The sequence below is a fragment of the Hyposmocoma kahamanoa genome, unplaced genomic scaffold, assembly GCF_003589595.1.
Source record: "Hyposmocoma kahamanoa isolate Upper Pololo Valley unplaced genomic scaffold, ASM358959v1 232, whole genome shotgun sequence".
NCBI lineage: Eukaryota > Metazoa > Arthropoda > Insecta > Lepidoptera > Cosmopterigidae > Hyposmocoma > Hyposmocoma kahamanoa.
The window spans coordinates 5376534-5401362 of NW_020653750.1; the positions used below are offsets into that span (position 1 = coordinate 5376534).

Sequence of the window (24829 nt, forward strand, 5' to 3'; positions counted from 1 at the left end):
TTTTTTATAAAAATCAAAACCAACCTCAAAAGTTCGTGGAATTACATATATTTGCCAAGTTTTATTGAAATCGGTTACCAGAAAGTGCGCGAAACCGGTTTTATCCCCTAATTTGCCACCCATACAGGTGGAATATTTTCTTCAAATTTAAATAAGACCAATCCTGAGGTACCCTCTTTCCAATCCTATCCAATAAAAAAAAGAATTATCAGAATCGGTACACAAATGCCAGAGGAGTTATCGCGTTACATACATACAAAAAAAAAAGAAATACAGTCGAATTGGGTACCTCCTCCTTTTTTTAAAGTCGGTTAAAAAAGCTTATTATTAATACGTTCATAAAATAATATTATACAGTGGTGGACACATAATTAAAGACACTTAGAGAATATTATTTTTTCAAAGTTTACTTATCCTATATTTTTTTATTATAATGCAACAGGAGCTTGCAATATTATTTAAATTATTCTAACGGGTATCGTGAAATGTTTGAAATGAAATAAAGAGAACGAAGATGTCGTATTTTAAATTTTTATTAAGTTTCTTTAATTACACCGTTATAAACTAATACAAAAGCTTGGCCAACTAATTAAAGACACACAAATCATGTAACTGCGAAAAAAATATTACAAATGTTAAAACGAATTTGAGTATAAAATTAGTTTCAGATGTATAATAAGAAAATAAAAGCACGTTGTTAATATTTTGTCGCGTGTCCTTTAGCAGCAATGACGGCCCGACACCGCCTCGGCATAAAAGCAATCAAATTATTGCAAGTTTCAATCGAAATCTGTTCCCATGCCTCTTTAAATGCCGTGTATAGTTGATGCACGTTACTTGTACGTTTTTTTGCAACCATTTTCTTCACACGGGACCACAAGTTTTCGATCGGGTTAATGTCAGGACTATACGGTGGCCAATCCAAAACTGTTACTGATTGGCTTCTAAGAAATTCTTTGACCACTGCTGAAGTGTGTTTGGGATCATTATCATGTTGAAAAGTCCATATCACCGGCAAATGATCCTCGGCATAAGGTAACATGGTGTTTTCTAAAATATTTTTTATATTGAAATTTATCCATGTTACCTTCTATTTTTTTAATAGGTCCCACACCGTGACCAGAAAAACATCCCCAAACTTTGATATTACCCCCTCCATGTTTAACAGTTTTTTTTGTGTATTTTGGATCCATTTCTTTTTTTGAAGGACGCCTCACGTAAACTTTTCCATCAGAGTTAACCATATTTATTTTAGTTTCGTCAGAAAAAAACACATTTTTCCACTGTCGCTCTGTCTAATGTGCATATTTTTTGGCAAACAGCAATCTGGTTTTGATGTTTTCTTTCTTCAAAAGGGGTACCTTCCGAGAAATTCTTCCAAACAAGTTTGCCTCACATAATCGCCTTCTCACCGTTCTTGCAGACACTCCTCTAGATTCCTCTGCACCAAATACTTCCAAGCGAATGACTTCTGATCCTTTGAAAGGGTCTTTTTTAGCCAACAATTCTATTCTTGTGTCTTCTCGCTGGGTTGTTTTTCGCGGTCTAGGTTTCCTAGGCACATTTTCCGTAGTGTTAAATTTCTTAAAATCCCGGATAGCGTTCATTACCATATCTTTCGAGCATCGCAAGTGTTCTGCAATTTTCCTATATGACCACCCTTTTTCATAAAAAATCAGAATTATCTTCCTTGTGGAAGGATCGCAACTTTTGCTTTTTCCCATAATATTTCAATTTAAATTTCACAATAAACTTAGAGCACGGCTAAAACTGAGTGAGATTTTGCGTATCACGAAAATTCGCTCAATATTAGAAAAAATCAGTGCTCTTTTTTATTTTTTATTTCAAGTTTAGAACACGAAATACGCACTGTCTTTAATTAGATGGCCAGCAGCTAATGTATCGAAAAAGTTTGAATGATATTTGAAACAGGAACTATGTAAACTCTTTTTAGTTAAACTTTGATACTGTTCTCATTTTAAAAAATATATGATGAAAATGGAATTGATACCTATCTTGGGTCTCTAAATATCATTTAATTTGTTGTATGTGGTCAACATCAAGGGTGTCTTTAATTATGTGACCACCACTGTATATAGTTATAATAATAACAATAATAAATTATTATTATTATAACTATATAATTTCGGTTTTATAACTTTGAATTTTTTGACAAAAGGTATCAAAGTTGCCGGAGAATCGATATACTACCTGTTTTTATTAAAACAAGTAATAATCGATAATTTAAAAACTTGCGCTCATGTCGTCGCCGTGATATGGTACCTAGATTTGGGACAATATGAACCATTTGTCCCTTCCGCACATTATTTATTACAAATATATGGATACATAAATAAATATATGTATAGTACGTTACTTTACCAACAAAGTAAAGTTTTTGAGTTTTGTTCCACTGTATTTGAAAATAAAAAAACAACCAAACTCGGGTATATTAAACAATCGATAACAGACCACTGCAGCGCTGGATGGACGACATCCGACGACACGGAGATCGGGACTGGATGAGTCGGGCACAAGATCGCCAACAGTGGAAGAAGAGGGAAGAGGCCTACATCCAAGATTGGATAACTAAACGCCCGCCATGATGACGATGATGATCACTATCACATCGAGTCATAAACACTTGGTCTAGATACATCATTGTTGATGTTGATGTTGACGCCCATTAAATATCAATGAAATTTGCCTGTCATTCTTTAAAAACATAAAAGTTACATTTATTTTGAATAACGTATCTAGAACTACTTACAACCAAACGCACGCTCAGCTTAAGTAGAGTTCTAAAACAAATTTTAAATTCACCTCTCTATAACTTATGACAAAAAGAGTTTAAAGTGCAGTAACGGAGTGTGTAATGGACTTACTATATAATAAAAAAATACCAACGTGGTATCTTGTTGAACACATTTTGTAGATAAAAGCACAGAAACTAGGGTCTTCAATGTATTATTATTTTGTAGTCCCGACGATAGAAAAGGATAAATATATTCTTAGGGTGCGTACAAATTTGACGAATACTCCTGTATGCGAAAGGCTCGCAAGCTGCACACGTGCATTACGTAGTGCGATCTGTTTGCGTGCCCCTCGCGAGCATAATGAGATATCACTACAGAGGCGCACTTAATTGCACGCGTGCAGCGTATTCACCAGGTCTGTACATACCTTATTCTCTTTTGGAAAAGGTATATCCCTTACATTGACGAGGAAAACGTGCCAGAAAATCCGATTGTTGACATTTATGTTTCTAAAATATGAACAAGTAAGTCGTTGTCCTTTGTTTTGGCGTCGCTATGGAAATGTTTTTGGTTTCAAGTCTTGACAACAGTCTCATAACAATGCAAGACTTGGCATCAACTACAAGGAACGAATTTACGATGTAATTTTTCTAGGCGACAAGAATAAAAGTAGTGTTATATGAAACAAATAACTATTTTACCGATTTTGCTCGTTGTTTCGAGCGCCTATAAACACTTTGTGTCAAATTTTTAAGATTTGTTTTCTCTGAGGTGTTGAATCTTTTGATGATAAATGGCGATGAATCGAACGAATATAAAGGCATTACAACCTTCTAAGAAACATTAAAAGTTGATACAAATCTAACACTTGGTCAACGTGCTATTAAATATCGTATTTAAACTTTTTGGTTAGTTTCTAAGCTAGCTAACGTCGTTTCCATACAATCGCATATGCGTTGGTAGGAGGGACATAAGATCTTAAGTTTTGACGACACCTGTGATTGATTGAGTTTCCGTACTCTTCAATCAGGAATGCAGCGGTGTTGTTTTGTCGTACAAAGTTAGGCTGGTACAGTCGATGCCGTAAGATACTTGATCCCCTAGTCAATCTTTTGTTTGTAAGAGCAAGTGTAAGTAAAAGGAATTCCAATTTTATTGGCAAAATTTCAATTCTGCGTTTAAATACATATACTTCAAAGATGAAATAGACTAAAAAGTTTCTTAAAACATCACTAACTAATGATGCAGTAAGGAAGTTACAGGTTAAGTTTGTTAACACTTTTTTCACACTTATCTACTCAGAACCTAATTATGGTCGGTTAGGGGTCAGGTCTAAGATACCTATCGCATCGACTGTACTGTACTTCTGCACGAGTTCTGTGCAAAAACAAAACATCAGTATACACAAATCTAAAACTTGTGAGACCCTTTGGTTTCTTTTGTTTTGTTCTATAAATGTATTTACTCAATGAAAAAGAAGAAAATTTGCTTTGAAGCTTATTATTTATTTGAGGACAAATAGTCTATTCTTTCTTGCGGAACAAGTTTGTACTGTCTCTTTTTTATTTCGTATCTAAATAAAACGTTTATTTAAGCCCATTGATCAGTCTTGTATGAAAATGTTAAAAGGGTCGCCGGAACGGATGTTTTTTCTATTTATTGGAAAATTTATTTGTTTTTCTTCCTTTGGAAATGGCAATAAGAATGTAATAAAACGGTACAAAAGATCAGTATTATGGAAACGAATGGACGGTCTGTTCAATTGCCCGCCTAGCAGGTTACGGGTATTTTTTGAACTACGATAACCGTTAGTTAAATTTACATTTTTGTAAAAAATTGCCTGTTTTTTAAGAATTTTTATACACCTCAATATTATACAATAACTCGGAATCAAAATTTATTCTATAGTTGAGTTTTTTAACCGAAATTAATTAGTGTTTTAAAATATTTTTTTTTTAATTCATGAAATAAATTTCTCGAACAAAATAAAAAGCATTAAATCATTTATAAAGAGAATAATAATCCACAGAGAAAGGAAGAAACTCAAAAGCAGTGATAAATTTAATAACCCTTTTACAAATCCAGCTGAAATCTAGGTGTTAACGTAACTGAGCATGAAATTTGTTGACCAACCCTCTCACATTGTTGGTATAGCTTAGCCCAAGGTACGCAAAGTGTATACAGGGTAAATTTGAATCATATTACGTTAAGCTGAGATATTGTGGTTTTCAACAGCATTACCATAGTGAAACAAGATAAGTAGTGCGACTCCATCCAAACGTAGCAGCGCGGCCTGTATGCGTGCACGCGCGCCGTGTACGGGCGTACACAGTTACATAATCTCGCCGTGCACTTATGTTGCCTAGCGCGGGTTATCACACGCGCAATTCATTATAGAATTGAAGAGATCGCTCGATGTTCAAAAAATGAAATCAAATGTTTTTGTTGTGTTTATGATTGTTTGAACAAGAGTGCTTCAAATCCAGAATTGTTCAGCATTTAATTTCTATTTCATAATCATACTCCCATAATCGCGATATCAATCCGCAATGCTGGTATCAGAATATCAATACGTAAGTATTGCATTTAACAAAGATTACGTCATTCTTTCATCAGATTCATTACATTATGCGAACTGTTCGCGTGCCGGTCGCGCGGCACATTTATTGTCATGTATTTAATTACACGCACGCAGCACGCTTGCAGCGTGTGCAGTATGCGAGCAGCGCGCACGCAACGCACATGCAGCGCGTTTGCGGCGCATTCGCCAGATCTGTATCTGTAGATCCTTACGCTCCGGGCGAAGTGTAGGCTTGACGCCGAACTAGCGGGAGTAACACTACTTGTTTTATTATACTATGGCATTAGTATTCTATACAGCAAGTCTGTGTTTACTAAGCGATGTCGAAACGAGATGTAAAAATAATGAAATATAATTTGTTGCAGAACAGCCGTTCTTCATATCACTTTGGGGTGTTAATGGGCCAAAATGTCAAATGTCGTACTTCTCACCATTTAAAACAGTCTTACGTCGTCAAGAGCATTATCAGGATTCCAAGAAATAATACTTCAAGAGGATATTTTTAGACAATAAATTAAAATTCTTCGTCATAGAAATGACAAATTAGACATTACACAATATAAGAATTCGAATATAATGAAAGTAGTAGTCGACTAGTAATACAATTATTAAATATATTCATTACTTTAGACTATACCACAAAGGTTTAGGTAATTATTAATGATGTAATAATTGTAAACAAATCGTAATGAAGTATTTTATGAGGCATTACCCTGTTACTTGTTGTAAAATTATAATTAAGTTTTTGAAAATTGTTGTAAATATATTTTATGATAATATTTCCAGGTAATAGACAACATTCGACCTATCTGTTTAAAATACTACTAAATATATAATATAAATATAATACTTAAATAAAGATGTTTAATAATACGTATCACAACTTTCCTACAATAAACAACCTAATTCAGTCTTTAAGCAGATGACAGCTAATACGACGTATGGAACTCACGACTAAATATTTGCATTTGACCGGTTAACCAAGCAACAGATTCTTTAAACGACTGCTTTGTTTTATTAAGATACCTTATTCAATGATATTTATTCATTTTTTCGATATTTCAGAACGGTTATACGATCTATGGTCACTGGTTGACTGGCCAGCGGCAGACGACAGATTTAAGAATAGATATATCTGTCTACCCTCTTTCGCTGTCGACGCCTACTACCCTCATCTCGATTACTTGTGGCGTTGCCATTGTCACTCACTTTTTTCTGATAAACACACTCACCGTATCCACACGTGAGTCTGAATTCAAACTATTTTTGTTTTTATTCTTGTAAGCACTAAGAACCGGATTTCATGCACTAGATAGTTTAAACCCATCTTCACGATTAAACGATTGGTACTTTGTGATGTCGATGGCTTCTCGTACCAAACGTGGTATGTAATGACGTGCCGTCGACAGTACTTGGGGACTATGTAACTCGATCCAGTGATCAGTGTCATTTTGTGTCAGATGTTGTGCTATAAGCTAGCTGACTTCTGTGCATCATTGTTTTTTACTGCTCGGATGTGTTCCTTCACACGGTCGACGATTGTCGGTTTGATCTGACTGATATACGAACTCCGTCAACTACAGTTAACTTTGTAGACACCTTTGTAGGTTTATGAAAAGGGAGGTGGTATTTTGACGAGCGCAACTGCTTTTCTATTTTGTTCCAGGAATTAAAGATAGTTTTTATGGAGATCTTTATAACCTGCCTATTTTATCCCTTACCCCCCGTACATGGGGCAAAAAAGCTGGTTGCTTTTTACCGTGGTAAGAAACTTGTGATAATCATTCAGTGAATAACCACGAAAGCCTTAAAATGTAAGACACTTTATCATTCAAAACAATTTAATACATAAACAACAATAAAATACATGTACACGCGCCAGCACATCAAGCTACACATTGACGTATCTTGTTCCGTTGCACTGGAGGCGATTTTCGAATAAAAATGTGTAATCTGATATGCCGTTGTCCGTACATGGGTTAGGTATTTTTGCTGACCACATGTTCAGCTAGAAATGAAATTATTTTTTCGGATCGAAATCGCGTATATTTGTTTTTTCAAACTATCTAACATTTCGGTCCCTTTACAGGTCCCACGGTCACTACTGACTAGCTGATAGTCACATTTCCTATGTATAACAATCGCGAAAACCTAATAACTCGATATCTCACTCATCATAGATTTCTCATAGATGGCGCTACGGTTAAAAAGTCGTTAAAAACCAAAAACAAAGATGTACAACAAGCACATGGAAAAGTTCGTGGTTTCCGTTGGTTCGTTTCATGGCTTAGTTGACATAGCGTTTGGCAGGGTTTGCTGGGAGACGTTGATTCGAATCCAACAGCATCGAAATTATTATTTTTATAATGTGATCTTTGATCTTTGTTTGATAACGTATAAAAAACTAACGGAGTAATTTCACAAATAATAATTGAATATCATTGTGGTGAAACATCTTGACATTCAATAAAACTTAATTCGATATCTGTTCAGCTGTTTAAATATTTTTTTAAAATACCAAGGGTCGGGACGAACATGTCGTGCGCCTGGTGGTAAGCGACGAGCCTATCCATAACAGTTGCAGTGCCACTCAAAGCTTTACATCGCAAGGATTTCACAGCCAGTACTTCCTTGAACGAACTATTTAAAAAGGAGTTCTACTGCTACTTAAAATGACGACGGTAGTGAAGAAGACTGCTTTGTTTTATTAAGATATTTTATTATTTAAAACAATTCAATGTATATGTCTTGTATTTTTTATTTAAAAAAGTTTATTACTTTACTTGTTTCCTATGTTTAACCCTGACGCAAAAATGATTATAATAATTTATATTACAGTTAAAACCTAAGAAATTGATATCTGTTCAGTTTTTTGTATAATACCAAGTTGTTCAGGTAAAGTAGTGATGGGATCTTAGTCATGAAATTAATTATATTTATTACCCGAAAGAAAATGGAAGGTTCTGAATTCGACTGTATTTTTTTGGTGTATGTTACGCTACTATTCCGACATTTGTGAACAGATTTAGGTGATTCTGTTTTTGTTGGAAAGGGGTACCTCAGTAGTGGTCCCATTCAAATTAAAAGAAAATGTTCCACCTCGAAGTATGGCGCGTTAGGGGATTAATCCGATTTATTGCATTTCACCCTCTTTCCGTTAACCAATTTCAATAAAATTTGGCAAATAGATGTAATTCTATAAACTTTTAAGGCCATTTTTTTATAATTTTTTTTTTAATTTAATTTATTGTTTTCATTTTAATTTTACTCACAGCCCCGTACTAGGGAAACTCTGTATCGCGGGTGCCATGGACACACACATAGATTGACAACCACAAATTATCCCCGAACTCAGGAGAGAAATAAATGTAGGCCATACAAATGTTTCTCCCGGCCCGGGAATCGAACCCGGGACCTCTGCGTGGCCGTCCAGCGTGTAGCTACGGAGGCAGTTATGTAAATTAGTATACTTCCCCTTGTCTAATCGTCTTGAAATTTGATATACCATGGGAAATCCGATACATTAAAATAATATGGTAAACTTTATATTTGTTGCTGTAACCGGAGCTACCCAACTTCTCAACCACTTTCAACAGAAGTATCGTGTTTCGGTTTATTGAGTTTTATTTTTGTTTTATACATTATATATACAGCTATTCACAGTTTAATTTATATGAGTACAATATATATTTTAAATACTACATACAGAGTACTTGATTCACAAATGGTAACTTTTTAGAGCACACTGCTTTGTATGGAGCGAATTTTAGCTTTATTTTAATATTTATTAAGTTGTTAGTACGTTCTAACATGTTGTTTTCTTAGGCTTTTGCCAAAAACTCTGTTCATAGTTTTCAAAACCTTAATTACCAATACTTACTGGTACAAAATTTCTAAATACCTAATAGCGCAACATTATCTTTTGTAATTCGCCATTCTGATCTATTTCAGTTTCAAACAAATTACTTTTCTAAAGTAAATATACTAAAGTTAAGAACACGTAGAATATCATACGTTATCATCACAAAGTATCTTTCAAGTTGCAAGATGCACGTATTTTCTACATTCTCTCATAAATCGAGACTCTATGTAACACGCTTAAAGTTGGTTCTAGCGTTTTATAATCTTTCTAGTAGAAGTAAATAAAGACTTAGTGTAAGCCGAGTCTTCGAATCCAGTTTTGTTTTCAAAGTACAATAAATAATATTGTGCTGGACCATATCACATAAAAATAACTTTACTTTTTTCACGAATGCCAACAACATTGTCAATTTTTTTGTTATTTTTATTTATCAAAAGTTCAGATTTAATACGATATGGATATAATTGTAGCTTTTAGAAGTTATCTTTTATTATTTAGAAGGAAATAACTAGGTATAACTACATATTTGTACATATCAGGTGATAAGCCATAAAGTGAGCGTGCTTTGCTGTTACGGAATCCGTTATCCACTCAGCTTGGTGTCGTCTCACTACAAGTGCTACGACGCTGTTTTTCAGTGGATCCGACAACAAAGAACACTTAACACGGAACATAGTACACGAAACAGACGTGTACAATTTGATGTAATTGTAAATAATGGTGCAATTGTAAAATGTACTATTACACCATTGTTTTTCCAATTTTTTTATCATACTAAATGACGGGACGAACAAGTCGTTTGCCTGATGGTAAGCGACACGCCTATCCATAATAGCTGTAGTGCCACTCAGATCTTTAAATCGCATATATATATACCATATATACCATGTGTATCGCTTGGCGGCAGAAATAAATAAGACAGTACTTCCCTGGATGAATTCGTTCAAAAGGCGCTCTAATATTGTTGTTGTAAATAATAATATTGTTAGTAATTAACATTCAGATATTTAGATTTTTCATTAGAAGTAGCAAAATTTAGGAATACATGCCTACATCCTTGACACATCAAACGCTACACTGGAGCTTGCTGAGTATTCAACAAATACGCTTTAAGTAATCTTTTAAAAACAAGAAGTGATATTTATGAATAGATGATATAATATACATTTATGAATGCTTAGTACCAATATCTCTAACATGCTGCCAGATTTTGGCTGATCATTTTATCTAAAATAGGATCAAACATCATTACAGCCAAGCGCACTCATGAAATTGTTCTCTGAGATGTACTCCACACCGAAGATGCATTTGTGTAATGTATTCGCGACGCAGTGTATTTAGTTAGTATCACGTTAAATAACACACAATAAAGGGTCTGTATCACTAATAGTACATTTGTTATATATGATGTTTATATCACACATATGATACTCAGGGGTTACGTGAAGTAAGTTATGTTTTCGTCTGATTCTGATGTTTTTCTGTTTTGAGAAAAAAAATAAGTTCTTAGGTTTTCACGATTGTTACACATAGGAAATGAAACTATTTTTCCGGATTTAAATCGCGTATATTTGTTTATTCAAACAAACCAACGTTTCGGGCCCTTTACAGGTCCCATAGTCACGGTTGACTGAGGTGGTACAGTCTTCAACCAGTTATGTCTAATATTGATGCAAACCACCCTATTTTTTCATTATACTTACAATAGTTATTAACTAAATACCTTATTTTTAATTTTACAAAGAAAATATTCCAATTTACGCTACCTTAAGTTTTACAAATTATTTTATTGAATGAATTTTTATTAAGCTTCAATTTGTAACGTTGAGGATTGTCTAGTTAAAAACAACATGAGAAAGGAAGATTTGGAGGCAATACGCGTATTCAGAGTGAAACAAACGCTGCGTATTAAGGGTGCGTTATTAATACTAAAATGTAGCCATAGGGTATATATTTTACATGCGACATAAGAAAGTATAGGTAATGCGTGCATTGCGCAATACTTTTCATGACTTCCGCAGTACGTAGCCTATTGTCCACTCCCATAAAAAACGGTCATGCGGCGACTAACTTAAATCCTAACCCCATCCTACATATACATAAAACATAATGTAAAAAAATAAATGTTGCTTACCCAAGACAAACGTTTAAATTACAGCGTCGTTTATGTAATAAATTAAGTTTGCTTCGGGGCAATCGACGGTAACATTGTAAGCAGCTTCGCTAAAATTATTTCCCGGTATTGTTGCCGGGTTTCAACCTTATAACTTGGAGACTTTGTGAATGATGGATCACGAAACATGTAGCCGTATTATGCGAGTACAAAAAACGATTGTGACTAATCGATGTGTTGCTCTCTAGGTAGTGAGCAAAGCCGGCAGGATATATTGTTTAGATAAAGAAAGTTTTCTAAAATACTTTGCAAACCGGGCATTCAATATAAGAACTTTATAAAAGGGTGAACTCGTAAAAACGATTATAAATTGTAATGAATGATTTTAGAGAAAATCAGATAGTAAATTAGCGAAAACAAGTATAAACATTAGAGTAATTTAATATTTGGATCTGACAATGGACGGAAAGCACAAATATGTCTAAAGGAGAGAAATATATCCAATAAAGTATGACGTTATAAAGATTCTCACAATAAAGTGATCTCGCAAACGACAACTATTTGCATGTCGCATAATTGTACGTGACGTTATCAAAAAGATACGAAACGTTTTAGTGTGAAGTACCGCTTAAGGTGTATGACATTGTATACCTACTAGAATCTATAACCCTTCTGTAACCTTGACGATTTCTTTGTCTAAGCTTAGCTGTGATTTATTTGATGGTGAGAAAACCTATTTATTCTGGCGTAAGGTTTGTTGGCGATTGCATTCCAAGACAAACTTTATTATCAGTGCTACAACGTTATTCATTGTAATACGTACAAGTTAGTTTATATAGGTACTTATCTATATTCATGTCCAAATTTCCAATAATCTAAGTAAAAAATATGATATATGTATAATAAAAAATATGTCTCTTCTTAAAGATCCCATCGCTCTATCATTGAGTACGCACTTTAAATTACTTATGTATAAGCAAATAACAAGGACAATAACAAGAAATATGAAGACAAATAATAACAAATTGTAACCAAAGAGTCAATATGTACGTACAGGCTAAAAATAAATTGTTATCCGTTACTTACTTTCCTCCTTCATACCCCGGGGCTGTGGACATTGTATAGAATCGTACTCAGTTCTTCCATACTGAGCTGAATAAATCGCCACTCTTGAGTGAGGGTTGCAACTGAGATGAAGGACATCATTCTCGCAACCCACTTTACTTCTGAATTCATCTGTGAAAAAACAAAGAACTGTGTCAATATAGCTACAGAAGAACCATATTACATTGGTGCCGTCAATACGTTACTACGCGGCTTTAGATGTTTTGCAATATTGTTGAATTTGCGAAAGTATAAGTCAACAATCGTGATGCAAATAGTGATACTCTGCAGCACATCTGTATAGTTTGTTATTCAACGTACTTGTGTCCACGTACATCTCTTGAAAATGATCCTTGAAATGATTTTAGCAGCAGTAGAGTTCGTCCAAGGAAGTACTGCCACCTTACCTATTTCTGCCGCCAGGCACTAATGTTAATATTACAATGTTCTGGTTTTGAAAGGTAAGGGTGCTGGTGAAATTACAGGCACATGTGACTTGTCAACTTATGTCTCAGGGTGTCGGGCGCAGCAGCAGTGCCCATCAGATCTTTGCGATTTAAAGCTCTGAGTGGCACTGCACCTGTTATGGACAGGCGTGTTGCTAACCATCAGGCGCACGACTTGTTCGTCCTGTCACGTGATATTATAAAAAAATATCCCTTTGTCGCCTTTAAATATATTGGTTAAAAGTATAAAACCCCTTTTTCATGATCACATTAAACTAAACACAGCAAAAATACTGTAAATGTAATTTCTTGAATTATTTTTATCTCATATTACGTCACATTTATTAAATTTATAAAAGTCTTAATAAATTTACGTCTGCTAAAGCAAGCGCAATAAGTAAGTATTCTGCCCTATTATATTATATTGTGATTTTTTTTTATGGTAGCTAGTGACGAAACGATCATGCGTGCGCCTGGTGTTAAACCTGTCTAAAGCAGTTGCAGTACCACTCAGAGCTTAAAATCGATGTAGGTACGTACTCTCATAAACACACGCACGCACCCACGCATACACACGTTAAAAGAATTAGTTGCTTTTTTTTTTGACAATATTCAAACATTGACGTCAAATGTCAATAATAGCGCCTTTGACCGTATCAAATGTATTTATTATCATTGACATTTTACTATCATTAAAACCAAAATACACATTTCATAGCAGGCACACTATATACTGGGTATCCTTAGCAGGTAGATAAGTAAGTAAAAGTGAAGTAACTGCCATACGTACGTTCCAGTCATGTCCACTATACAGGGTAGAAAAAGTCAATGGGACATGAAGAGAAACTATTTTAAATGCTTAAAATAGCTAACTTTACTTAAAGGAAACGAAGTCAAAGTGAAATAATCATTTATTCCATAGGTAATATTTTTACACTTGAAAACGTCATTTTTTAAACGTTCGTAAACGTTCTTTTGTTTTTCTTAATATGAATACATGCATTCACAGAATTTTTCAAAGCGTGGATACCTGAGCCGGGAATGTAACCAATTAAAAATTCCAAAAATAACACTCACACCTTTATTGTACTAATCGACAGAATAATTAATGTTATGGATAAAATCTCTCCAATAAACATTGGGTCTTACGGTTTAAGAAGTCCATGTAATCTAATGTAAATTCTAATAAGGTTTCATGGAGGTCTTTAAATACATTTTTAGGTAGTTCCGATTCCCGGCTCAGGTAAGTGTTTCAAAAAATTTACAAATGCATTATTCATATTAAGAAAATTAAAAAAATGTTTCCCTTTAAGTTAAATTAGCTACGTTAAGTATTCAAGGTACCCTTCATGTCCCATTGATTTTTTCCACCCTGTAGATATTAATGTTGGTGGTTTTCGTATGCTGTTCACTAGATTTACTTACAAGGACGGCATTTATATGCGACTTCAACGAATCTTCTTGATCCTGGACACGGGTCAACTCCAAACGCCTTGGGACTAGTGTGAAATTTGCACTGTCTCTTCTTTTGACAGGCCTCCACCACCGTCTGCAACAAGGAATACTACGGGAAATTAGTTAGTATGCCAATTCCGGATTGTTTGCTTATAATATACTCGTACACAGAAAATAAACAATTTTGTCTTTAAATTATTTTCCTTTTGGTCGTGTTCGCGTGTGGCAGTGCGCTGTTGGTTTTGCTACAACTGTACTTTTGTTCTAGTTTTGTAACAATATTTAATTTTAGAAACATGAAATTCAACAACTCAGCCTAGCTTACGCCTGAATACCTAAGTATTATAAACTATTGGAACAATATTTAACAGCTTGTGATGTTTACGTATTTTAACTATAATGTGAAGTGCCACACAATCACATTAACTGTTTAACTCAAACCTGCTAAAACTAGGGAACTTCCTGTACTATGAATACTAGAGCAACGAATGTTACTCAACGGTACCATCTAAAACATCCAGAAAAAAAAACAATTTAGAAAAGTTAATTTCCCAAATTTGTTTTACCGGGAATCGAACCTGAGACTTATTTGTTTAATAATTGCAAATACTGATATCAATCTCGATAGCTGTCGACAAAGCATTTTCGATACCAGTAGAGCGAAGTAATAACCATTAATATTATAATGCACACGAACTCTTTAGTATCTAATTTTCAGTGGCTAAACTAAAGATGTATGTATACTTATAATTAGTACCTATACCTGTATGTAGGATAATTAGCCCTATTAACAAGTTATTATAATATCGAGTTCTTAGGTTTTCGCGATTGTTACACATAGGAAATGAAACTATTTTTCCGGATTTAAGCCGGAGCAAAATATTTATACCCGCGTCAAAGAACATATAGCTGATGTCAAACACCGTCGCGTAAACAAGTCTGCAGTCTGCGAGCATATCATGGATAAACCTACACATTCAATGAAGTTTGACAAACCCCAGGTCCTTGCAAAAGAAGTCCGTTATCTACCCAGGATGCTGCGAGAGGCCATTGAAATTAAAAAACATCCTAATTTCAACAGGGAAGATGGTTTCTCCGTACCACCAGTTTGGGATCCAGTATTTCCTCTAATGAAAAATCCCAAACAGACATAGGACTGCAGTACTAATTAATGTGTTTTAGTTTATTCTAATTTCTATTATAAATTAATAATAAATTAAACTTAATAAAAATTCATTCAATAAAATAATTTGTAAAACTTAATATAGCATAAATTGATTACTTGATTTAAATCCGGAAAAATAGTTTCATTTCCTAAGTTATTATAATATTTTCTTAAATTATTGTTTTCATGATTACAAAAGCATTGCCGTGTAATCAGTGCATTCTACCTGTGACATACGGAGCCGAGACGTGGACAGTTTCTTTGAAGGACAAGGTACGGAACTAGGTTAGCCGATAGAGTTCCAAGGTCGTCATCACTGCTGGTAGAATATGCAAGCTGAATTGGCAGTGGGCTGACCATATCTGTCGAAGAACCGATAACCCATGGGGGAAGCGAGTTCTTGAGTGGAGACCACGGCTCGGCAATCGTAGTGTAGGACACCCCCTGGCCAGATAGAGTGACGATTTGCGAAGGGCTGCTGGCACCAGATGGATGCAACGAGCTTAGGACCGGGCGAAATGGTGTGCATTGGGAGAGGTCTATTCAGCAGTGGACTACGATAGGCTGTTGATGATGCTGATTACAAAAAAAAAACTTGAAAACAACAACACTTGTTTTATGTTATATAATAATTTCGAGTTGCCTGTTTAATTTCGTCACTTTTATCCCAAAAAGTGGCTTGCACACCCTAATTACTAAAACTTGGTACACAACAAAATTGTCGAACCATCGTAATCGATTTCAATAACACGATGGAAAACATTTACAATTAGTGTTTTACAACAATCTTCACGTCCGGGTGGAGAAACAAAGTTCAACTCAACCTACTGGAAAGAGATAACACCGTGAAAACACGCACAACCCAAGAAAATAGCAGGATGTGCTCAACAACCGAAAATAATTTCCTAAGAAAAATTTCAAAACTGACATTTGAATGATATGGGCATGCGTCGGTGTGGCCATGCAAAAGAACTATAATCTGTACCCATTCGTAAGAGAGCTACGCATTTTTACTTCTAAGAATATTTAATCGTCTAAAACAAGTTTTATTATATTTACACAATGCTTTTATCGTATAACTTGAAAATGATAAATTTTGACGTTTTTTTCACGATACAGCAGAGCCATCTAGTAATATTTCTCAAACGATAAATTTGAAGGCAAATTTCTTCCTGAAGCAGACAATAGATAGCAGCATTGTCCGCGTTCCACCTCATTTGTTCTAAGATATTACAGCATGTAACTACTTATTCAGTCTCGGAGTTTATGAATGTCTAGCCTACATGGATAATCAGCAGAGTTACTGATCACACAGACAAACCGACACCACTGGCAGAAATTAAAAATTAGAGCGACTTTCCTTCGGACAAAAGACGACGAAGGCAGTTCTGAACATACCACTGACTGGACAGCATCAGGAGACGACTTTCTACAACAATACAACACAGAAAGTGCATGCAAGTGAAAGTCATTTGTACGAAGAATATGAACTGGTCTATTTACTAATAGAATGTTGTAACTTTTACAGTCTTTTCAGTTTTATACAAGATTAAATAGGTTGATAAATAAAAGTCCATAAGGTTGTTTGATATATTTTCATAACCATAAACAATTCCCATGTATATGAATACTTGTATCTGTATTATAATAATTTGTACGAAGGTTATAAATGAATAACCAAATTACGTAAATAGATAGATAAAATGTTTGTCATTTTGCTTTAAACACAAACAATAATATAATACAATAAATGGATTAATTTAGAAACAAACAAAAATCAAATTTAACAGTGAGTGTTCTCACATACAAACAAACAATAATAATACAAGCAAAACTACCTCCGTGGCCGAGCGACCAAAACGGTGGTTATTTGTATGGCCTACATTTATTTCTCTCGTGAGTTTGGGCGTAAGTTGTGGTTGCCTATGTGTGTGTCCATGGCACCCGCGCACAGGGTTTCCCGAGTGCGGAGTTATGTTAAGTGTGTGCGTTATTATTATTATAAACAACAAGAAATTAAATTATAATACATAAAATACAGCCAGTGCTTAATGAATAATAATCAGCAACTTGTGTGTGCTTCAGTAAGCCAAATAGATCATAGGTCAATGCAGGTTTTGCCTAAAAGCAAAATACTGATTTACAGCTATCTACGATATAGCTATCTACGAGGTTGGCACGATGCGGTGCATGGAAAGCATAAACGATGGGAAGTTTGTGTAGTGCGCATTTGTGTTAATAAATGCGTGTGTGTAATGTAGATAAAGAAATTAAATAATAACTGTATGTTAAAAAGCGAATATAAATCATAATCGTATTATTATTAATAATAATAATAACAATCAGTAATACAGCATTTAATACTAATATACAGGGTGTAACCGCAAGGTGTAGTCATATTAAAGGAGCCAAACCTATACTTGATCTAGACCCTCTGTGCAAAATATCAAATAAAAATAAGTGACTTTTAATGTTGATATAACTTTAATTATGTTTGTATAAATAGTGATTGTCCGAAACAACCACTGCGTCACAACTCTATTGCTAGTTACGTTACTACGACTTCACAAATTCATTAATGAAACCTGGGCGGCCGCAAGCGGGGCGAAAGACAGCTGACTACAATTGAAATGCCACTGTAAAAACATGATTTGAATATGTTGATAACACGTTAATATTAAGTAACAAAATCTTTAAATACCTAGAAAAATCGAATTATTTCTAACAATATTATTTTATGCCATACAGGTACGTACTTATTTACATACAATTTAAAGGATATTTATTTACTTATTAAGCCCGTAGTTACGCACGCCTTCATCGTATACACATTCTACATAATTTTGTATTAATACATTTATTTACGACAATTTTACAATAGTGGATACTTTTTTAATTGGTACTTACCTACTGTGCAATTCATACACGTTTTAATGAATTTCCTACGAATTGTAATTCACTGTTGTACAATGTACGAAATATTGACTTGTTTACGATAATTTTGAATAATAAGTACAATCACTACACGCACTGCTGGCACATTTCACACATTTACAGGTAAGGTTCAAAATGCCGACCTCCATGCAATATGCATATTTCCGTGCGTCGGTACAGAGACTGCTCTACTCTTTGAAGCATCTGCCGAGTGATTTGACTAAACGCCATTTCGATCCGCTGCCTCATTTCTTCTGCGCTTTCACAGGACTCCGCATAAACAATATTTTTATATGACCCCACAAAAAAAATCGAGCGGTGTCAAGTCTGGGGACCACGCTGGCCAGGGTACAGGACCTCCCCGCCCAATCCACTGCGGGAGACGGTCGTTCAGATGGGAACGTACATTTCGAGCAAAATGTGCGGGTGCTCCATCGTGCTAGAAAGTCATCCCGTGTTCCATCACAGTCTCACGTATTGTGTCACTGGCAGGGCCATCAGAACGTCATCCAAGTCTTCTGTTAGGAATCTTAAATAATTGGCCCCATTCAGACTTGCCGGCAAAAACACTGGACCGATGACGGCACAACCTATTATACCAGCCCACACGTTAATCCGCCACTGGTGTTGAAAATTTGATTCCCTTGATACGCGGGGATTCAAATGAGTCCAAAATGTTCATTATGCATATTGATAATGCCCGCACGCGTAAATGACGCCTCGTCTGTCCACAGTACCGACGAAGCGAAGTCGGGAGACCTCCCAACCTGGTCGCGGTACCAGCGGCAAAATGCCAAACGTAGATCATAGTCCGCTTGTAACAGCTCCTGCGTTCTTTGAAAATGGTATGGGTGCTGGCTATCATCCCGTAGCACACGCCACACACTCATATGGTTCACACCACCAAAGGCTGCCGCAGCACGACGAGTACTTGTCTTTGGATTGCCGAGAAAATGTTCCAAAACATCTGCCTCGAATTCTGGGTCTCGTGAACTCGGCCGGCCTTCAGAACTGGAACCACGGAACGATCCACTATTATGAAGTCTCATAACCATCTTCCTGAAGCATTCCACAGCAGGAAATGGTCGACGTCGATTTTCTGGGACGCCATCAATAAACTTTGCCCAATAAATTTGGCGAGGCTGGCGCAAGCTCCCATCGGCTGCGCCTACGCACAACATCATCTCTTAGTAATCACTACTGCTTAAGCGTGACATAGTTTAAATAAACACAAAAACAAGACACAAACAAAACGATGACACCTATTTAGTCCTCACAACGCAAACGGCAATTACAGACTGTTACAAAAAATTAAAAAATAGCACCTCTGCCTCAGCGGCGGCACATCAAAGGACGCCGACTGAAACGCAAATTTTGGAATATAGGGTAACGTTTTCATAATGTACCTACAGGGTGAAATTAAAATTATTACCATCCTTTTGAAATAAGACCCTTCTCCTGATACAAATTACATCATTACATACACATTAAACGAATACCTATATCCTACGTCTACGACCTTCAACGTTGCACTGCATACGCCTTTGTTTGTAAACAAGCTCTGACCATCACCCGTACCACTTCCACATAATGCAAGAACTGACTGAGTGATTACGGATATACTGCACTAAGGAGGCAGTCACCCATCGGAAACTCACGACGTCCGAAACGAAAGCCTAACACACTAACCACTACACCATGGAGGCAGTCGACTATAGGAATCAAATCCACGACCTCCGAAACGAAAGCCTAACACTCTAACCACTACACCATGGAGGCAGTCGACTATAGGAATCAAATCCACGACCTCCGAAAACAAAGCCTAACACTAACCACTACACCATGGAGGCAGTCGACTATGGGAATCAAATCCACAACCGCCGAAACGAAAGCCTAACACTCTAACCACTACACCATAGAGGCAGTCGACTATGGGAATCAAATCCACGACTTCCGAAAAGAAAGCCTAACGCTCTAACCACTAGACTATGGAGGCAGTCGACTATGGGAATCAAATCTACGACATCCGCAAAGAAAACCTAACACTCTAACAACTACCCCATAGAGCCAGTCAACTATGAGAATCGAATCCACGACCTCCGAAACGAGTCTAACATTAACCACTAATCCACATCACCATGTATAAAATCAAATGCTGGCGGCGAAAATCAAAGGTGATATTTTTGCCGCCAAAGTTGCCGCCAAAGGCTTGCGACTTCGCTACGATTACGTATCGCGTACGCAAGGCGACTAATCTTGATACTTTGTTTATTTAGGTAAGATTTTTTATGGTTTTACACTATTGCTAATTTAAACTATTCTAAAATATTTCTTTAGATGAGTAGATATTATTAGGAAGTAAGAACCTTAATAGGTTCAACGGATATTAATTATTTCAATTTCACCATGTAATAAACCCATACCCAGAAAGTTGTCGTGTGTAGATAAGTCAAATTAAGCGTAAGCCTGTTGTTAGAAACGTGCGCTCAGCAAGTAAGTTAGTAAAGTACTATTTTTTGCACAAGGTTTAGTCCACTGCACTTGCATAGTAAGTACTGGTTGGAAACTTGACATTCTCGCATCTTTGAAGATTTCGGCAATTATCTCCGAAATCAAGTTTTCTCACGATATTTTCATTTCCAAGCAAGTGATGAAAATTTATTTTATTTTTATTTTTTTATTTTTTATTTATGGCACAATGTACAGACATCAGATACAGAAAGTGAGGAAAATAAAAACACTTAAAAATTAATACAACAGGCATATCTGTGCCCAATTATTACTGTGCTCAACATTCATTTTAAAACATTTAGATATACTTAAACAGACACTAAATCAATCATAAAAAAAAAATTAAATTAAATTAAAATTACAATAATTAATTCGTGGTCAACGATCAAAACTAATTTCTTGACGTTTACCGACCTTCAGGTTGCACCTTTACGATGAAAGTGTCCCAATACAAAATTTCAACTTTTTGGGAATAAAAAAGAAAATAAGATTTCAAGTTTTTTCATATTTTCATATTATTTTATTTATTACCTACTCTTGAAGTACTAAAGGTGATGGCCTTATTAGTCTTTGAAAATAATGAGGAAAAATGGAACTTTACAACTGAAAATTGTTTCTGATCATTTTAATGTTCAACAATTTAAAAACATAATTTACAAAAACTAGTCGCCAATAGGTCTTTTTTTTAACGATTTTTTGTTATCATTTAACGTATTAAGAATTAAGTCTTTTTAATGTTCATCAGCTAAGCAAGATGTCATAACCCTTGATATTGTTTTGTGGTCCCTGTTTCACAATTAAAAAAGAAGAAAGTCCACGAAACAAAAAAGTAAGTCCCTTTAAAAAGTAAGTTACTAAAAAAATTTTTTTTTTTTAAATATTAAGCGACGGGTCGAACAAGTCGTGTACCCGGTGGAAAGCGTCACGCCTGTCCATAACAGTAGCACTGCCGCTCGAAGGCTACTGCTACGGCGTCCATCTCTCTGAGACATAGTTGACAAGTCCCATGTGCCTGTAATTTCACCAGCACCCTTACCCTTCAAAACTGTAACACGGTAATGTGGCACTACTACCTTGGACGAACTCACAAGGAGCTCTACTGCTACTAGTGATTTTTGAATATGATTTTCGGAACGAAAATGGCTCAAATGCTAATCCGTCAGTGGCAGCGTGTTGTCTTTGCAAATGCAGATTCAACAATAAATGCGGCGTTAATATTTCGACGCGGGAGTAGAATTTTTAAACTGAAAGAACAAAACGAAAGGGACCTTTATGAATCAGTGCTATTCGAGCTTTAATTGCACAATTTCATCTTCACCACAGCAGTGTGACTAATGTAACAAAATATTTTTTTAAGATGGTTTTACGGTATAAACTCATTTTTTAATTTTTTGATTTGGGTCGCTTTCATTGTAAGGGTGCGAAGTATTAGTCGGATAATTGCGTCATATTGCGTCATGCGTTAGAAGAAACCTACCGACTGATTCGCTATAATGCGTTAGAACAGTACCGACGGATGGAAAGAGACAAATTTCATTCATTAAAATACAATAGATGAATGCGTATGGTAAAAAGAAACAGAGATAACTTTAAATATGTGTTTTTTAGAGGACATTAGTTTTATTAATGGATATTAAATGGAAATTTGTGTATTTTGTATGTTTGAAGATATGAAGTTAACGAAACCATATTACGTTATTATGTACTAAGTTTTAAATAATAGTTTTATTATGAACTAGTGTATTTTGGCAAAGTAATCGATAATATTTATTTTTCATTAAATGTTCACACGCATATTACATGAATAAAATAATAATAAATTTAGTAAATTATAACATAGTAATAAGAATATGGCATTAAGTACTTTATCATTTACAATAACATGCCTGAATTTCACAATTTTTTCAAGTTACGTAATTTGGTTGTATTATGATACTCAATAGAGATGTGATGTGACTATTTATTTTCGTTAAATGACATCAGCTGATCGAAACTGTTCATGGCGAAATTTCCATAAATAACGTAGTTTGTACTAAAACAACTTTGCTAAATAGTTTCATACCATTAACTGAATCCGACCTTCAAATATGACTACACCTTGCTGTTACACCCTGTATATAAAAATTATATCAAATACCTATTCATTGCAAAAGCCTACGCCACGCAAACTATTTAGGAATATTTTATTTTTGTTCCTCAAGAATAAGTTCCCATAATGTTGTTTCAAAGTAAACTTAGATTTAAGATAAGCTTAAGAGTAGGTGAAGTGTTATTTCACTTTGTGGCCTGATAGCGAAAGCTACCGGTAAAGGCAACAGTGCAGTGCGGTGAATTTGTCCCGCTAACAGAGACCGCACGGATCTCGAGATTATAATAAAATATTCGTTGTGAAAAGTGAAGAATTTCAACTTTACCACGCCAAAAATCATATACGCCAATCGTAGCTGTCATCGGAAGTGCAATTTAACATGCTTGCACTGTTTAAATAGCATGTGAATTGGGAATTGGGTTCTACTGAGCAAACGAGAGTAAGTAATATCCTAATATTTAAGCTTGGTAAGGATCAAAGATTTGCATTTGACTTGAGAGGTAATTTTAAAAGAAATTAACATTCTTACACTAGCGTACATTTATGAAAATATAATTATGTAAGTAGTGTTTTTTTAAGAATAATAGAGGTATTAACACAAATTCGAGGAATAGAAAAAAACTGGTTTTTCTTGACTGTCGTCTTCACAGTTACAAATTCATTTAAGTGGCAATATATACGCTTCTATTACAAGATTCCGGTTGTTATTCGAAATATTCTCATAATTGTTATTTAAGAGGTTTAAAACTATAGTGAAACAAAAACATATACAAACAGTTTTGCATACTTCAATGACAAAAATCCACGACAGTGACCCATTTAGCCCTATCAGGTTGAATCGATCTTTAATATTTGAATTAAATATTGTGACTAATAAGTATGTAGGTACAAATGTTAAGTTACAAAAAGAAATCCCGAAACGTGTTACACATTCTTCTCAGTAGAATCTGCCTTACGGATCAACGTGATGATTTTGAGTGTGATCACTTACCTATGAAATAAAGATATATACTTGAATTTACAAACACATCTGCAAATTACTGATAGGTTTAATTAGATACGTGGATGCTCATTTAAATAATTACGAATTTCGATTAAACTTTAAGGTGGTAAAAGCAATGTCGAACTTAATCCAATACGTGACTCTCAAACCGTAATTCACCCTCGAGTATGATTGCAAGATTTTTTTGGCTCTACGACTCAAGTCACATTTCTACCCGAAATCTCGATTTTATCTTTGTCTACTATAAACTTGGAATTCATTGGGTCTATAATTAGTTTGATTTCAGCAGATCAACCAGCAACTCTCTTTATCCGCTCACGCGATGCGCTCATCCTACCACAAAATGGCGGCTATTTGGTTTCGCAAATTAGCTTTTCTAATCCTTTTGATTCAGTTTAAATACAAGTTTTTAAAAATAAAAATTATTATTCTGCATTGCGAAATATATACCCTCCGTACTACAACAAAAACATCTCAAATAAAATACAGTAATACACCGCAAATCCTGCACTTAAAAAGCACAAATGAAATTTTTGGTGTACTTGGGTAAATATGATAATATTCCGTTTGAGTGGTTCTAATGTTTACCATGAAATTACTCCTTAAAGTATAGTTTATAAGCATTTATATTCAGGGTAAACTTAAAAAACGCAACTTACGGTATGTTTTCAATAAATAAACACCGACATCACCTGCCCAAACAATAACACACACGATTGTCGTGACGTATTTTTGAAGTTGTTTATTTTTTTAAATGACAGATCCAGGCATTAAAAACTTTATGGTTTGCTAGAGTAGTTACCGAAATAG

At 35.0% G+C, this 24829-nt stretch overlaps 1 protein-coding gene across 1 annotated transcript in view; it reads right to left on the reverse strand.

Moving 5' to 3' along the window:
- Positions 1 to 24829, reverse strand: part of LOC113228636 — a 75369-nt gene that overhangs the window by 39021 nt on the left and 11519 nt on the right. Inside the window, exons 3-4 of the mRNA XM_026461990.1 lie at positions 14288 to 14426; positions 12399 to 12548 (exon numbers count right to left, since the gene is read on the reverse strand). Of these exons, the coding sequence (XP_026317775.1) occupies positions 12399 to 12548; positions 14288 to 14426 (289 nt within the window). The remainder of the gene's footprint in view (positions 1 to 12398; positions 12549 to 14287; positions 14427 to 24829) is intronic.